The 17929-nt window shown below is 34.0% G+C and overlaps 1 protein-coding gene and 1 pseudogene across 3 annotated transcripts; both read right to left on the reverse strand.

Moving 5' to 3' along the window:
• Nucleotides 1-168: 168 nt before the first annotated feature.
• Nucleotides 169-7838, reverse strand: LOC120344406 (uncharacterized). 3 transcript variants are annotated; one of them, XM_039413624.2, is made up of 6 exons: nucleotides 7380-7838; nucleotides 3264-3430; nucleotides 2909-2950; nucleotides 2271-2331; nucleotides 2052-2185; nucleotides 169-616 (listed from the first exon to the last, which is right to left on the reverse strand). In XM_039413624.2, exons 2-6 carry the CDS (start codon nucleotides 3426-3428, stop codon nucleotides 419-421), a joined length of 600 nt encoding a protein of 199 aa, XP_039269558.2. In that variant the 5' UTR covers nucleotides 3429-3430; nucleotides 7380-7838; the 3' UTR covers nucleotides 169-418. The 3 variants fall into 3 exon arrangements, with proteins under 3 accessions (XP_039269558.2, XP_039269567.2, XP_039269574.2); XM_039413633.2 differs by lacking the exon at nucleotides 7380-7838 and adding an exon at nucleotides 4200-4739; XM_039413640.2 differs by lacking the exon at nucleotides 7380-7838 and adding an exon at nucleotides 4018-4150.
• A 5793-nt stretch (nucleotides 7839-13631) lies between these two features.
• On the reverse strand, nucleotides 13632-16267 carry LOC120325416 (creatine kinase B-type-like; annotated as a pseudogene).
• Between the last annotated feature and the right edge of the window lie 1662 nt (nucleotides 16268-17929).

Below are 17929 nucleotides of genomic sequence, written 5' to 3' on the forward strand. Positions count from 1 at the left end.
TAAACTGCACTCACACTAGTCAAGTGAACGCAAAGTTCCTTAAAAAGATTGTAGGCTTCTGGGGTGGGTCTAGAAATCAATGCTTTATGATACCGATGCAATAGCTAAATTGCATTTCACTAAATTTAAACTAAGCTGGATGCTCCTAATGCAAACAAAGACATGTAGTCAATATAAATGGGAATGTAATATAAAAAATAACACTGGAGAAGTTTATCTTTTATGATTTCAAAAACAAAAAATGATTTTCCATCGTATACGATCAAAAGTCCTTAAACTGTAGATTCAGACCTCTCCGCAGGAACAGTTTGGTGTAGAGAAGACTATATGGTTATCGGAATCGGCCATCTGAATGGTTTTCCTTGTAGAGAGCATATTATGGGCTGCCATTTCACAGCAGATTTGATATCAAGAGAAACTACCCAATATGTGTACTGGTACAATGCTGTTTATCACAATCCAGTAAATGTTCCAATGACTTTTCGTATTCTTGAGCCCAGTCTGGATTCCGTTTTAGATTCTTCGCTACATAAATACTGTCCAAAAAGCTTTTAGCGCAAGCTAAACAAAACGACTTCGGCGTTGAAGGGACGCTTGTTGACCGTGAAACGCAGACCTGAAAAAAACGCTTGATTATTCGTTTAATTATACAAATGTAAAAGGATTTGAAACGAGTGTAATCTTTTCGAAGCTTTAAAGTCTTACTAAACTTTTTGGTAACACGCTTGCATGACAGACGAATGCATAAATATTCGTCTCAGCAAATTGACTAATCAAAGTGCGTATAAACAATTTAATGAACAACTGTTGAATACCAAAAAACTTTGATTTCCAATCGAAATAACCTAATGTGCAATCGACAGTATATCTGGAGAATTTGAATAACTGCATATGGACACTTTCGCAACAATTTTGCGATAAGCCATCCAAATTATATAGTCAAATATGTGTAGTGTTTCGTAGCTTTGACTGCGTCGCTACGTCAACGTGACGTTGCCAACAACGTATTTTACATACCGTAAATTACGCAATTGCAACAGAGCGTATCGATATTCGCAAACATGTAAAGTCGACATTTTATTATTCAAATGGGTATGTAATTTAGTTAATTAACCCCATACTGCGCATTCGAGACCTATGGCTTTGAAATCAATACCCAAAACAAGCCCCATAAATTTGTTGCAGCACGTGCAAGATAAGAACCAGGTCGTGCTCTATTGACTGATAACAGAACACGTTCTCATGTTGCGTGAACTGGCAGGATAGCTACTCTCGTTCAAACTTTGTTCCGTGAAGGATAAAGATTGCCGACGCTCATTTGAATAAAATCTTGGATCATATGATGTAGGCTGGTACATACGGTAAGGGCACGAGCGAAGTGGTGCCAACCTAACTCAAGTTATAGTCGTCACTAATTCAAGTTTATCTTCACTAGGCGACTTACTTCCGGCTGAAAACGTGATCAAAAGCTGTTCCGTAATTGTTATCATACGCACTTTGCCTCGCAATATGTCTCGACTGTGCGAAACAACATCTTCGCGACGCTAGTCATTTATTTCCATTTGCGTAATACATAGTCACAAATGACTTACAAGCAGACAAAAAAATAGTCGAAATAAATTTCGCTATTTCCAAAATTTTATATTTCAAAAGGTAACATTTTATGCGGATACAGAACAAATTGTGCCTTCAATACGCTACCCGTTATTGTAAAAAGGTATAGACGTTCGAATACCCAATATTTATGATTATTTCATTTTCCTATAGATACGGCGACGAGAACCTACTATTTAAGACACAGCATTCCTTCACACGAATCGAAGCTAATAAAAATAACTTTATCAACGAATTCTGAAATTTATATTGGAATTTCAATAAGAAAAAATGACATTTCACGCTCCAGTCTAGTAGTCTCCACGTGACGCTATCTACCTTAACAATTGTTTGTTAATTTCACCTCATATTTTTGCGCGTGGGTTCGTATTGCAATGACTGAGGACTATTACAACCAAAAATCACATGAAATTTTTCGTCAATTCATGATTACATACCTGCGCGTCCCTCTTTTCCTCTTCAAAGGATATTGTAATACGTTTAAGTTTGTTTAAATAAATATCTCGTTGTCGTCGATCTTCAGTTATGATGCATCTAACAAATCCTCTGAGTCGTATTAAAATTGAGTTACCTATACGAATTGAAAGAAAAGATAATCGTTATTTATTCAGACAGAAAAATCTCTCTTCACGAAATGATCTAATGTTTTAACATACCTATTTCCAGCATATTCAAAAACACGCTTTCTCTGGAATTCGGTGATAATTTTATAGGAACCTGTAAAATCAAATAAATAATAATTCCCTCCAAAAAAAAATGTATGTGTTTCACGTGTTTTTTGTTCAAATTTCAAATGTAGTTGAAATTCGGTGGGATGATATAGCTTAATCTATCGTGAATTACATCCAAGTGATTAGGCTATTTTTGTCGTTGTTGTTGTTATACAATTAGGAGGTCGCATATAGCAATAATATTATTTCGGCACTTAACATTAAATAAGTTGGTTATTGCTGGGTTGCTGTTAGTATCAACGTCACGATACGGAACTACATACACAAATGCGCAAAGTATAAAGGGCTGTTCTGTTTCGAATGTTGAAGTTCTTTACATACTAAGTAGACAAAGGTGACAAGATCGGCGATAAATTACGAACAAAAAAATTGGTTACTTTCTGGGAAGGCAGTTACATTATTAAAACCCAAACATAACATAAGTTATCGTTTTCTTATTTTGTAATAATTATTATTGCCGTCGTAATTTATATAGAATCAAATCGTCATCGTTAGTTTATGGTGTTTTCTATACGATGCAGGAAATCTATTGAATTAGGAAAACTTATTATATATATAATTACCGTAATGTTATCACATATGCGGAAAGTCGCTGGGTGAGTGTCCTGTAACAAAAGAAAAATACTGTTTTATAATTCATTGATTTGGGGTTTAAACCCAAATTTGTCCGGTAAATTGATATTGTAGGATAGAAACTCTTCTACGATGGCCGAAATTGTAGCATTTTTCGAAGTGCAATGCCAAATTTCTCTTGCCAAAATATAATTTTAGTTCTGGAATTCTGCTGAAAATTGACAAAATTATGCATTCTTACTATTTATTCCTGATGTATATTATTAAAAAAATATTCGTTTATGTTTTGAAATACAACGAAATTCACAATTTTTCTTACCTATTACCAAAATAAATGTTACTTACCTTATATGTGCTCAACTCGTCAAAAAATCTATCAACATCTCTCATTTTGGAAGATGTAAGTTTTCGTGATCTTGACTGATGACAGGATGCCTCACAAATTTGAAGAAAACAACAGTGATAGACAATCACAGTGATAATTATTGCAGAATGAAAGAAATCTTGCATGCCTAAATATAATAAATAAAATTTCAATCTACCGTTGCAAAACCGCATGGTTCACACGCATCGTTTTTTGCCATGTGACATGTTCATAAGAGAGCACGTCAATCACATAGCCAAAGGCGTAATGTAATAAATTGTGTAGTAAATGTCGAAGCGGGAAGATTCTAGTCACTCGGAACATATCTGCACCAGACTAAAAGTAGATGCTAGTACAAATGAATTTTCTGAGTGGAGGTGTACAAACACAGTAGAAATAAATTGATGCTAGCTAATGCATAAACAACATAACACGGCATGAAAAACTATATAAATGACAGGGGTACCTCATTACAATACCTCATCCCAAAATAGTACATTTGCCTCACTAAGACAAATATTAGATTTTTCAAAGTCATGAGAACCGAATTTCCATTTGGCAAGTTCGTATGTTATAATCAAAAAAACTTTATATGCAACAGCGTCGACATTTATACATGTCATCGTGAATACCTTTACATTTATGACACTTTTTGAGTAGAATTATTATGCAAGTTCGTCAATAATTCAAAAAAGTCATTTTTATTTTTAGAACTTATCCACTAATTGCACATACCCTTCCGTTATTTATCGTTCTTTCGTTTAGTCATACTAAAAAATAAGTCTCGTATGTATACAAATAACTGTAATGTATTAGTGATCAATTGTAATAATATTTCTCATAATCTGCTCATGCCTATTATTGCAAGAAATCTGAATGCACAGTTTTCTGCGGCCGATGTTATCTGTCCTACGTACCTTATCATACGTACAGATTTTCAAAATTACCCTTACAAAAATATCCAATCTGGAAAAGTATATTCAACCACAATGATGTGTATATTCCACAAACACGTGTTAAGAACCATAATTCTTACGAACTCATTCAATTGCGCTAAGAGTATAAACGTGAAACGATGACTGATCTTCCTTATCATACCACACTGTATCTATTATAATCTACTTTCTCTCGTATACCCTTTACCCAACTTACTTTTAAATAAAACGCACGCGAGAAAAAAGTTAGTCTTACTTAATACAGCGGACGGAGATTGCAGACACTGCAATTCAAAGTATTGGAATTTCTGTCATCACGTCGGTAAATTAGTTGCGACAACAGTATTACTGTTGCACAATTTCCTGTGTAACTGAACTCCCTGGTAGTAACATAATTTTTACTACATATTTAACACATATTCAAATCTTTGTGGTCTGGATTTCAAAAGAAATTTTAAATACTCGTAACACCCTAAAATTTACATCCAATCGGCATTTGCTTCATCGGCGACAATACATATTACATAACAGTAAATATTACTTCCGTAATGACTGCGCAGACAACAATTGCGGTCTATAACACTGCGTGTAAAACCGAAAATGCCACAAACTAAATATGAGCCAATATATATATATACGAAGGTTCAAAAATAGCCCGAAGTCATTCTATTTTTTCCTAGAGTCCGCATTACCGCATAAATTTGGTGTCTATGTTTAAATCTATATATCATTGAAAATAAAACTTAAGCAATATCTATATCACAGTTGATAAAAATGCTATGCAGCAATTATCATAATTTTACCTCCCAACTTGACAATAATCACCATTTGAGATGATCGTTTGAAAGATGTTCAATGCGAGTAATTAGCCGATTTTTTTCAGATATAAATATGTGATTTACCGCAAACGACTAGCCATTGAATGCATCGACACGGTGGAATTTGAAGACAGAAATTCCAGCACGAACGTTATAAACGTAGTTTGTCTTTGTGTTTATTGTTATTTTTATTGACAAAAAATGAAAAATATTAATATCGGAGTTTATTGGTTTCCGATGTTTTCAATGTAATTTTTCATCTATTGGGATTTTTTGCAAAAAGACATTATAATGTTATTGCAGAATCCATGGCTTCAAATAAATTTACAGGTTTGTGATGTCTTCGGGTTGGGACCTCGTTTAGTCTCTAAAATGAACTGGCTAACCAACTATAAATCACGCTATGCCATAAATTTCAATGTGTGTTATAAAATGGATATATCGTTAATATGATGTTGATTTTCTTATTAAACGGTACCAGCGTATTTCGGAAGAACAATGTGCCGGAAACAAAACAGCAATATTCATAGAAACAATTACAAAACAAGAATTTATTAATGGAAACAATCTACAGAAGGCAATGGTGCCCCACATATTATGCTCGCTCTATCTGTGGTTCTTGCATGACAAATAAAAAGTTTTGAATGAAATGAAAGGTGGGAGACAAGAGCTAGTTTTTCAGAATTTCAAACGTTTCATGCGGAACTATTTTTTATTTGAGTTTGAAGCATTGCAAAATTGAAATAATCCTGAAATTTGCAAAATGAGCCCCTTCGGCGGGCCGAAAATGATTTTTGACATCGTGATCAGCGCCATTTTGTATCATGGCACTAGCACGTGTCCCGTGGCACACATATGCACAGTACAAAAAGAAATAGTGCACATTCTCTTTCTGTAGCACAGCTACAAGGCATTGTCTTACATTCTAACCAACAATGCAAAAACAAGTCAGATTTCAAAATATTTTGAAATAATTGGTTAATATTATCAATGTATATTTGCCCGCGGGACGATTCTATTAAAAATAAATTGCGTGATTATCTAAATAAACATTACGATTATAATGTGTAAATGCATAGTTTTGAGCTAAACATTGCTTTTATCTCACGTATATTTATTTATTATGTTCATTTTAAATTTTATTCATCGCCACGTGTCCTGAGACAACCTTAATATATTATCTGATTTCATAGTGAAATCAGACATTTCATCGTTCTGACAATAAACAATTTTGTCTGAAAAAATTGAAATATCATAAATCATAGTTGCGTGGGCCGACTGTATTTTCCATTTGAGTAGTTTTCAGTTCCCAAACCAAAATTTCAACAATTTATTTTAGGCAAGAATGAGTCAGTATAATAACTTCAAAAATAAAAATGCACCAGGTGCTTATTTTTTATATGTTTTAGTCATTATCCACAAAGTTTCGGGTCAAAAATGATATCAGCGTTTAATTGATTAAAATTATAAACATTTAGTTTGGGTCAGAGTTTATTATTATTCTGTTGTCGGTCTAGTTACTCTAGTATGATTACCATGCCTCATAATACCGTTCGTTCGACGATAATGCATTGGAGTAAATGCTGCAACTTGGCACGATTGCTTGGTGGCATTGATTCATGCTACTTGATATTGCATGTTCGAATAATCAATATTTACTGTCGGCATTCGTGATATAGATGTAGAGATATATCGTTTCAACATGCAGGTATCTGGTGCGAATAATTCGCTAAGTAAGTCCTGTCATGTCTTTAGTATATTCCTCACAGAAAACGACTCAAAAATTAACCTACTACGTCTGGGAAACACATGCTTTCCGATTGCATTACACTCATCAAAGAATTTTCTACTCTAGTTCTAAACCGCTCATGGATTAGTTTTAAAAGTGTTTTAGTTCGAAGTAGTCACAACATGGTGGCTCTCTATTGATTTTTAAATACCTTTCCAACTTGGTACGAACTGAAGAAATTGGATTTAATTGAGCTGATGTTTTCAACACCTTACGTTAGAGAACCTTTAGAACACGTATTCAATATTGACGAGCAAATGAAGTTAATATGCCCAGTCCCGATTTGAATGATCTTCTTCGTAAAGGGTAATGGGGCCATATTAAATAGCAGATTTGGTTTTGGGATTTGACTGCCACACAATAGCACAATTTTGCCAAGAATTTGCTAATTGCATCATCTGCCAGGAATTTGCTAATTGCATCATTTGTTAAGGAGATAATTTGAACATTTCTAACCCTGGGTACGGCAAAAAAGTTAACAACATTTTTGCCCGTCATGCTAAAAAATATTTTTTTCCCAAAAAAAATTTAAGCATAATACGTGAAATAACTCACCTGCAATTTAATTTGTATCAACTGCTTTGCAGACAAATTGAATGCACTTTTCCGTATTAAAATAAGTCCTTCTAAGTCAAGTATAAAAGTTGGTCGACCAGGGTGCAGTTGAATGTGAAACCAAGTGAGATCGATACTTGTAACAAGTGACGTTGTAGTATAATGCTGACTACTATTTATACGATTGTGTCCTTATGGCGTTGGCGGAAAAGAATGAAACGTAAGAAAAAATATTATTTGTTTAAATTACTCTTCAATACTATTACACAATAAGTGTTGAATCAATGCGTCATTTGGCGCCAAAATCGAAAATACAATCGATAGTTACTCCTAACCTCCAAGCAATGCGCTGCGGTAAATACCCTTTCTCATTACTAGGGGAAAATAGGTCAACAGTGACTGATAGACAGTTGCAAAGCGAGTGAAGCGTGCTTTCTAGTATCTTAATCGAAGACGATTCTGTATTATTTTACGTTAGTAGGACCCGGAAGCCATTTGCAAGTGCATCACTAAATTCATTGACAGCACAAAATATTCAAATCGTTACGCTGAATTTGCATCACCGCTATATCTCTACATCCCGATACCAAAATCAAATATCAACAATTTAGGCCAAGGAACAAACTATCTTACCAGCGATTGCTAAAGATGGCGTACTGTCGTCCCGATTTTAAATATAACAAAGAAAGCTCGTTATTTAACGATTATTTTTACCCAAAAGCACGTTGATTCAATAAATTCCCGTTATTGGTTAAATTTCCCTTTTTGTCAAATATTCCCCTCAAATAAACTAGTCATACGTAAAGGTCATGAAACAATATTGTAATTCAACTTTCGATTTCGAAATATTTTTTACAAAAGGACAAAATCCACCGTGTAACTAATGTTAAGGGGGAGAAAGTTGTATTCTACATTCAAATTCACATATGTTTCGTACTGTCAACTTATTTGAATTGTTTTACTGTTAGTCACCATCTATACCTTTTTATTTCAATTTGCGTAATTTTCCCTGAAAAAATACTAAGATCTACTTGACCGGCGATCGCGGTTGGGCACACGATTATTTCCAAACTAACGTTTAATCTGGTCGTAGAAAGGTAATAATTTACGTCAAATGTAGAATGTACGTCAGAATCGTGACATCAAAAACGTACGTTTGGCAAAGATGCAAGGAAAGAATTAGCTCCATAGGAATGACCTTTCGCATTTTAAAAACTAGTAATAACTGTTTTCTCCGCTTTTGCTTTAAATTTAAAGTTATGAGAGTAAAGTTCAAATTTTTTTTATAAATGCTGTCATGAGTTTACATCTTGCTGTCACGCATGCAGGCGTTGGCGAGGGCACGAGTGTTTGTACACAACACATATCCCCGGGTGATGCACGAAATTAAATTAATTAATCAAACTCTCAGTCCAGTCTTGTATTATGACTGGTTTGAACTGGCTCAAATGGTTTAGAAAATAGGTGAAAAAACAAATTTGAAATAAGTATTACAGATTTCGAATCAAAAATTGTATTGGATATTGATTGCCACATTTGAGTATTTTTGTTAATTATTATGATCCAAAATAATTTATGTACGCCCGACGAGAACAACTTCGGAATAAAAATTGTTTTTCAATGCAACAAAATTTTCTGCATATCCGTAACTAATATGCGAGGGTACTGTATATAGTCATATCTCCGTTATCACCTAAAATCTACATTAAAGTACTGAAAAGCGTGAAAAATATGTGTCGTACTTTCTTAATTAATAATTATAAATTCATTTATTTATATTTATTCGTTTATAATTAAACGCTGTCATGTAGAGCGTCTCTACGATTGCCTAATATTAGTTTAATCCTACTAAACCCTTATTGAAAAATAAAGCTTAAATGATAAGTTTCAATATTGTGTTACAGCCCACCCACCACACAATCCAAAATGAAAGTTATTTATCAAAAGGAAATTGCAGTTCGGAACAAGGTTAGAAAACCAAATGTGAATCATTCATTTATGTAGGCGTTAAGGGTTCGTTTATGTGGGTAATTGACAATAGAAACACATTACCATTGTACTGTATATAATATATACATAGGATCAAAGACACTTCCACAAGTAAATTCGCATTGGCCAATAGTAACTGATGTCTCAAATGTAAACTTAAATCACACGACAGTTAATTAGGAAGTAGTGTGGGTCAAGTAGTATTTTACTGATAGTTCAGTGCTTTAATGATGCAGCAATCACAAAATAAGCTCAAATTTAAACGTGATTTCATCGTTACAAAATTGTGCCAATTGATCAGAAATGATTAAAAAATATTTTCACAGTTTCTACAAAATAAATAATGTCTCAATTTATCATTCACTAAACATTTGTTTTTCCCTTTGATATTGTTTTTTTTTTATGAAAGTTACGGAAGAAAGCGTATTTGTGCTGTATTACTGAGGTATAGTTGTCGATAAAATTTCCATAAAACCAAGAAGAAAAGAAAAATTTGAAGTATGTTTCAGATTTCCAATCGCGTGCATAATGTAGTTTTATACAGGTGCAATTGCTTTAAACATTTAAAATAGAAACCGAATATGTTTGCACAAAACTTTTCCACGATTGATCGGATTAGGAAAGTTTTTGTCAATATAACTTGACAGTTACAATTTTAATCAAAACAGCAGAGAATAAATAGTAATAAACAAGATTGACATACGCTACATTCCTTCGTTTTTACGCCTACGCCAAAGGTTTTCGTATTTTATGGAAGTTCAGCAAAGTAAATGTCAAATAATTCAAATGTTTGACGAGTGGGTTCGAAAACCCATATTCCGATTCACTATTCAGAAATTTATATTTTAAATAACTTTACCTATACCATGTAAAGTTGCGGACACATACGGCAATAATTTTCAATGCAAATTCAATATATTATACGTCGGAAGTTTGGAATGTTTGCAACATTAAAATGAATGAACTAATTCTTACAAATTTTTCAAACCCGACATGTATTTTTCAACACGATAGGCACAAATTAAATAATGAATAAAAATCGAAATAACAGTTTATTGTAAATGGAGGTTACTCCAGTATAGAGTAGGGATGGCCAACATATTTTCGACTGACATCCATAAAATCTTCGCAATACAATGCGGTTAACTGATCGATAATAAATTCGCACATAAAAATGAACGAGTACTAACAATTCTTGGATTGCATTTATCAAAATTACCATCAAAATATTTGTTCTGACGTTATTACTACTATTGAGAACAAAATATATAGCACTCCAGAGTAGACAAAATCGTTATGGTGATGAAGAGGCAAAGTGATATATAGCTTGTAAAATTATTCGTCGCTCAATCATCTCACTCAGTATGTTCGTCTTTAAATCTTGACAGCTATAAACTTGTATTTGTTACGTGTTATTGAGCTCCGACAGGCTTGTTTCAAGACATATCGTCTTTTCAGAATACAGCGATCGCTGCGTGAATCATAGGTGAAGCCCCCAGGTATAGAGTATAGACAAAATAGAGCAGTGAGAAACATTGAATTGATGAAAAGGCGCAAATTCTAAGTTCTGGGTTTTACTAGACAGTGAGCAAACAGAAATATTACTATGTATTATACTATATATATATATATTTATTTATTCCGACAGGCGTGACCGCCTCCGTCACACTTGCCCGCATTGCTGCTCAGATAACCTATTGCTATGCCTCATAAACCGGCAGTTCCAATTTGCATAAATCAACTTATGTCTGTCTGCATAATCTGTTCATGTTTGTAGAATTTAAGCAGACCAATGCAATAAAAGGAATATTGGGAAATACGAATATGATGACAAAAAAAGAGATAGTTTTACATAGGCAATTTCTCCCACTGTCGCCGTACACAAATAACTTCAGATGCTTCCAAACTTTAAATGGCAATTTCAAGTTCGTTTTTATTGCAACGAGACATATTTCTTTATTTTTATAGCAAGGACAAAAATTTTTAAGTGACAAATAATGTCTCACTAGCTAAATTTGACCGCAGACGGCCCTGAAAGACGTCTCATTGCAGGACCGCATACTTCCACGATTCCAAGATTGTCCTGATATTTAGACAGACACATGAAACATACAAGCATTATTCGTCTGCGGAAAGTCGACGTCTGCGAAACAGCCTTGAAAATAGGGTTATCTCATCCTGCATTCTGGGTTCGTTGTGTTGTGCATAATATATATTAGTATCACCAACCTCTTCAATCCTACAATAATACATGCTTGATCTCATTTAGTGATTGTGCCATGATTGTTTTATTTGATCGTCATTTGGTTTTCGATAAGACGTTTTAGCTTGTACGTTAGTATATATATTAGTATTTGGTGAACAAATGCACGTCGCCACTCGATATTACTGAAATTTGCCATGCTGATATATACAGAATCGGTATAAGCAAAGGACTTACGTTTCATTATTTTTGGTTGATGGTAATATTTTATAAATTATTTTAAATACAAGAAAAATGTATCTTACTGACTTCTAAACTCATGTTTGAATAGTCGGATAATACAGCAAGTTCAATTAAGTTCAAGTTCTTTGATTGTACGTCCAAAGTTTACTTTCGTTAATCCCAGACCGTGACCTGTTTCAGATAACAACAAAAACACTTTACCGGTTCTTCGTGACGGAGTTAGCTTGACCTGATTTTCACAAGTGTTACAACAGTATGATGCATTTTTGTAAATCAAATTTCAACCATTTCTGAGTCCAGCCATTAATATACCTTGGGGAATACCAGAACAAGTTACTCATTTTAGCTTGATTTTGTGAATTTTTTACCTTAAAAGCTCAGACAAGAAATGAGTAGAATATACACGTTTGGTACAAGATTGCGAGTGTCGCAATGACAAACTTTAATAACGATTAAAATAACTTATAATATTTGTAATGATGACATATTTCACGGTATTCCTGCCTCCAACATTTAGGAAAATATTATTGCCGGTGGGAATTCTCAATATTCAGAGTTGATGTAATTTTTCAATCCAATACGTCACGATGTGTAATGAATTCTTATAAGATAGCATCAGAATTATTATGACGAGAAAGAGATTCACTATATAATATTATTCTTTTTTTTTCGAAATTCTCCCGAAAAATTTGGTTATATTCTATTTTCGCACTCTATGAAGGCGTATGTATCGTCATGAAGGTATGAATTTAGGTAGACTCATAAAAATTTGCTACGTATTCATTATCGTTATAATGATGAATATAATACTAATGATGCACAGGATTACCATAAAGTTAATTCGATATCGCATGAACATAACTATTGTTTGCATCGTAAGATAAAAATCCCACATTTTATCCTCCACCACTAAATCATTAAGCGCCGAACGATATAAACCAGATCACGTAAAAACTATTCCCAGCGTATGTCAGCTGTTTGTTGGGAGCCTTGTTGAGAGAGGGGTTATTATCTAATTGTTTCAACTTGATGACCAAATGACTAATAGACTCGAATTAACCTATAGGGTGAAATACACTTTTAGCATTATAAGAATTAAGTGGCATTTTATGAGATCAAATAATGAAATACAATTTTGCAGATGGGGAATTGCAAATAGACAAAACAGTAAGAAATCAGCGTTTTTTTGAAATGACAATGAACTGTATAAAACAGGGAATTCTTCTTCTCGAAGCAGTTATAATTGGAATTGATAATTCCAGAACATGACAAAAGTTATCAGACTGCGAACTGGTCAAATAATAGGTGGATCTCGAACATTTACGGTCCACATACAATGCGCTCGTATTGGTATTTGTGGCTTTCATCGGCTAACCAGTACACTTTTATTAGGTATTTCCGTCAGTGTGATTCACAAAGCATTAGGAAAAATGCAACACCAGACCGCAGCTGTATTGAAAAATGTGATGTTTCCACTTGTCGTAGAATCAACATCATTGTCAATTCTGTTAAGAAACTGATACCGCAAACACAGTAACTATGTGTTTAATAGTCGCTCACGTCACGATAGATATTAAACAAAAAGGATTAGAAAATTCATTTATATTTGTAAATTGGTGCTAGCTTTTTGTACACAGTAAAAAATACATTTAAATGTAAGTTCCAGTTTGTTAGTTGAATGGCTATACGCAAAAAGGGCTATTTGCCTGCCGTACAAACAACAGATTTTCTTTTAGAACAGCTAACATCGGTATAAAATTTTATACAACATTTGTTCTTGTTATTATTCGGGAAATCCTGTATGTCATATTGTTGAATCCGCGTAAAAATACATGTATTAACAACTTAACTATTCGTCACACTTGCTCCATATATAGATGATCTGTCTTAATTTGGAAACACGCTAATATTGTTTGAGACGTAACATTTGATAAATAAAACGTAATTTTCTGAAATATAATGCAGCTTTGCCCGAAATACATGTCAGTTCGTGCATCAAAATACTACTACAATAGCATAGGTCGAGCAAACAATAATTCACAATATAGGTGGGAAAATGGGTTAAACTGTAAAACATCGGCGTCGGCGAATAGATGGCCATGGTTTGCCACTAAAATAAATTTTGTGGAACTCTCTTTTTTAAAGAATTATATGAATTAGGACTTATATAAAATATTATGACGTATAAAATTCATAGTATTTTTGATTTGACCTAAAGACGGAAAATAATCCATGTTATTGCTGGTTCAAGCAAATAATTAGATATATTGCTATTGAATCACGCGAAGTAATTCGCTCTCGGCGCTAAGTAAAACTAAATAATCTGCCTGCCAGAATTTTCATTCACATTCAATATTGTTTACAGTGTTTTGCGTGCCCGTAAGATGCCTGTGTGGAAGACGGTTAGATGAACGTTCAGTTTGAAAATTTTTGTGAATTTAATCTGACGCAAACATTTGCAGGAGATCGAATCTATAAATTCTGTACACGTTATAATACCGCCACCTGCTCCCAATACATGTCTTAAACTCAAACTGTAGCACGATATTAAAAAAAGGAAAATATCTTGACAAAAATTCATTTTGCATAGTTTGTTAACATTTTCCTACAAAGCAATTAGTCATTGCGTAAATACATTCAATTTTTATATTGACTTTGGTGTTTTTTAAATCGGGGTGGTGCTATAAATTTACATATAAACTTATACTGTCCAAATATGAAGCTGGAACTGTATTTTCATTACATTCGCTGCAAATATTTAAATTTAGTGTATTTTGCAACTTATTATTACTGTGCAAAGGCCATTATTAAGAAAGGTTACACAATTGATGAAGATTATGTGTCATAATGTCGTATGATAAAAGGTAGTGAATGTGAACTAATTTTATTTTTATTACTCAATTCTATTATAATATATACAAACGCAGATAGCATCAATTCTTACAATGACAGAACACAAATATATATATATACTGTATATCAATTGGGGTTATTCCTGTTTGAGTTGCTGAATATCCTCTTCGATACTTTGACCTTGTTCAAACTTCTTTCCACATTCGATCATAAAGCCGACTCCATCCACAACCATTTGTACAAGTTCCACTTCAGAAAATCCGAGACTACCAGGATTCGAAATATCAAAAGTACCTCTTTCAGCTACAGTGTCAACGCCGCCTGTACCACGCTTTTGGAAACGTAGTATCTCGAGAACTTCGGTTGTTGAGAAAACAGTGGAATCTTCAAGTGAACTCCTGTGCCCAAATTACTTGGACAAGTAAGAATGAAACCGAGATGTTTTTTTCACATGTATTCGTGTCCAAGATCTTTCATATGTTTTTCAATCTCTAAGTATATATTGATGAACGATATCGTAAGCCAACTTACATCTCCTAGTCCTCGACATCATCGAGTAAAGACTTCTTTCATGTTTCCACCTTTCTGCATTAAAATCACTCTGGGATGATCTTCCTCAATCTCCCAGACAGGAAAGTGCGTACATTTGTTTAATTTTAATTTTGAGTTTATAGAAAAGTGCACTATTTACCATATTCCTCTTTCATCAGGCCAATCGCATGCTATTCCGTCGGAGAGTAACAATGGAGAAACAGGTTTATCAAAAAGAAAAAGATTATAAATTACCTAATTGCTCTTGATCTTCATTTGTCATCTTCGCAAGAAGATAATAGTTTTTAGTTCGAGTTTTACAAGATCTAAAATTGGATAAACATCGCTTTCATTGACTGCATATTTGAAAATTTAATTCACAGTAGGACATGGATTTTACCTTTACAAGATACTTCTTCCACTTTTCTTCTTTCTGCACGACTCAATGTGAAGGATGACATATTCCTCTGATACTTCTTCCAGTTCGTACACGAGATGAAATAAAATGAAGAGTATTGACGTACTTTGAAAAGTCAAACAATAATCAGTAATGAGTGTTTTACCTGGATAATCGACTCCAGTTTGGATTACATTATTGATACCGAATCCGTTCGAAGTTTGACGAGATCTCATTGTCTTGTAAATAACTGCAGTCAAGCATTTTTCCATGTGATTATTATGCTTTGATAAATCAGGAAACTCCTATTCTGCTGTGTACTTAGTAGTGTTTGTGTTCGGCATTTTACTTCAATGTTGTTGGCGAGCTGAGAACGATTGATCGCTGGAACCATGTACGCCAGTTTTCCGGCTTGCCCGAGATCGTTGATCATCCGACAGGAAAATCCTCGTGTCAGAAGCAATCAACTTTATGCTCCCATATATCACGGACCACTGACAATAAGTATTTAATAAGTTTTATACCGCATGAAAATCGGTCATTGGGCCGGCCATTCTAATTTTATCGGCAAATATGTGTAATATTCCGTAGCAGATTGCGTCGCTACGTCAACTTGAAGTTAACAACAACGTATTGCTTCGTCTCGTTTTAGTTATGCACCATTTTACCTACTTTACGCAAATGCAACAGACAATATTTATATTCGCAAGTACGCTACGCAGACATATTATTATTTAAATATCCGTGTGATATAATTAATTAACCCGATGTTACGCATTCAAGGCACATGCTTTTGGAATTGATTGTCAGCGCAAGCCCCATAAATTTGTTGCATCACGTACAAGATATGAACCAGATCGGACCATGTTCTCCGCTACTGTCATTCGAACCTTCATTATCTGAAGGATAAAGTTTGCCTACTAAATCTTCGTGTGAGACCGAAATATGTGGAATATATATGTAGTGTGTTTCTGGCCCCAGCATTTGATTTGATGATCAAGCAACTACTCACTTTTTGTTGATATATATCTGCATAAATATTGGTGAGCACCACAGCCATTTTCGTGAGAAATTTTTTGTTTGTTTAAACATTACAGTATTCATTTTGCGCATTCCGTTTCTCAAAGTTGACAAGATAAACAGAGTTAAAATTGTATCGAAACTTTGAGACTTACTTCCGGCTGAGAACGTGATCACAAGCTATTCCGTATTTGTTATCTTAGGCACTTTGCCACGCAATAGGCTATGTCTCGACTGTGCGTAACAACATCTTCGCGACGCAAGTCATTTGATACTCATTTGCATAACTACGTAATCAGTACGTCCTGGCCGCTTATCGAACTCGATCATTCGAGAGGAGAATGCATAATTGCATATTTCATTAACGCATCATGCAAATGTTTTTTCAACTTGGCTGAAAGGGCAAACAAAATACGCAAGAACGTGTCGCTGCAGGAAGCCTTGTCATAAACGGTAACAAACATAATCACGTTCCTAAATGCTGACTAACCGAATGTCATACCAAGCAGAATCGCCACTCTTTCTTACTGCAATTTTCATACTACCGATGTTTTTGTTGTATATGAGATCAAATAAAATTTACTGCCACCAGTTTGAAAAATAATATTGCTTGTATATATTACTGATTTTAGATTGTGAGTGACACAGTTGGTTATGATTTGCATAAACGGGCCTATGAACTTCTCCATTGTTGGCTTTCGTTTGGTAAAAAACGGGCTGCTCAGCTTAGATCAGGCCTGCACAAATCAAAACAAAGTACCGCAATAAAAAAAAAAAATAGTTCACAGACCAAAAGATATCGTGAATACAGTATGATATAAATAAAGGTTAGCGAACCTTTTTTATTCAACGGGTCAAAAATGATATTTTTATGTTTGAGCAGAAACTGTGTGGGTCATAGATATTTAAACAAACGTCCGCATCAATGAGAAACTTGCTGTTGCATCTTCTTCTCAATCCTTCGTTGGTATTTTGCGTTTTGAACTTTACACATGTGGCACTTATATATACCGGGATTGAGGCGATATCATGTACTGGGTCTATGTAATTCATGTGTGACAACACGGTCTCGCCTACATATAATTTATCGAAAATTGTTTATAATGTTATGGCAAATCTTCTCATGGTCTCTTAGAAGTTTGGAAGGGAATTCTATTCTGAGGTAATTAGGAGAAACAGGGAAGTGTTCAATAGAATTACGTAAAATACTATATAATTATTAATAGAAATAAAAAAAATCTGACGTATTCTTGTTTGCTCTTGTGGAAATATAGTATAACATTAAAATTACAAAGGTATTAAAATAATTTCCAA

Source organism: Styela clava, chromosome 1, assembly GCF_964204865.1.
Source record: "Styela clava chromosome 1, kaStyClav1.hap1.2, whole genome shotgun sequence".
Classification (NCBI taxonomy): domain Eukaryota; kingdom Metazoa; phylum Chordata; class Ascidiacea; order Stolidobranchia; family Styelidae; genus Styela; species Styela clava.

Coding starts and splice junctions, on each gene's coding strand:
- LOC120344406 (XM_039413624.2), bottom strand. CDS start 3,428: ATGCAAGATTTCTTTCATTCTGCAATAATTATCACTGTGATTGTCTAT. Junction 2,332..2,908: donor GCATATGTGATAACATTACG/GTAATTATATAT, acceptor TTGATTTTACAG/GTTCCTATAAAATTATCACC. Junction 617..2,051: donor AGGAAAAGAGGGACGCGCAG/GTATGTAATCAT, acceptor CGTTTTTTTCAG/GTCTGCGTTTCACGGTCAAC.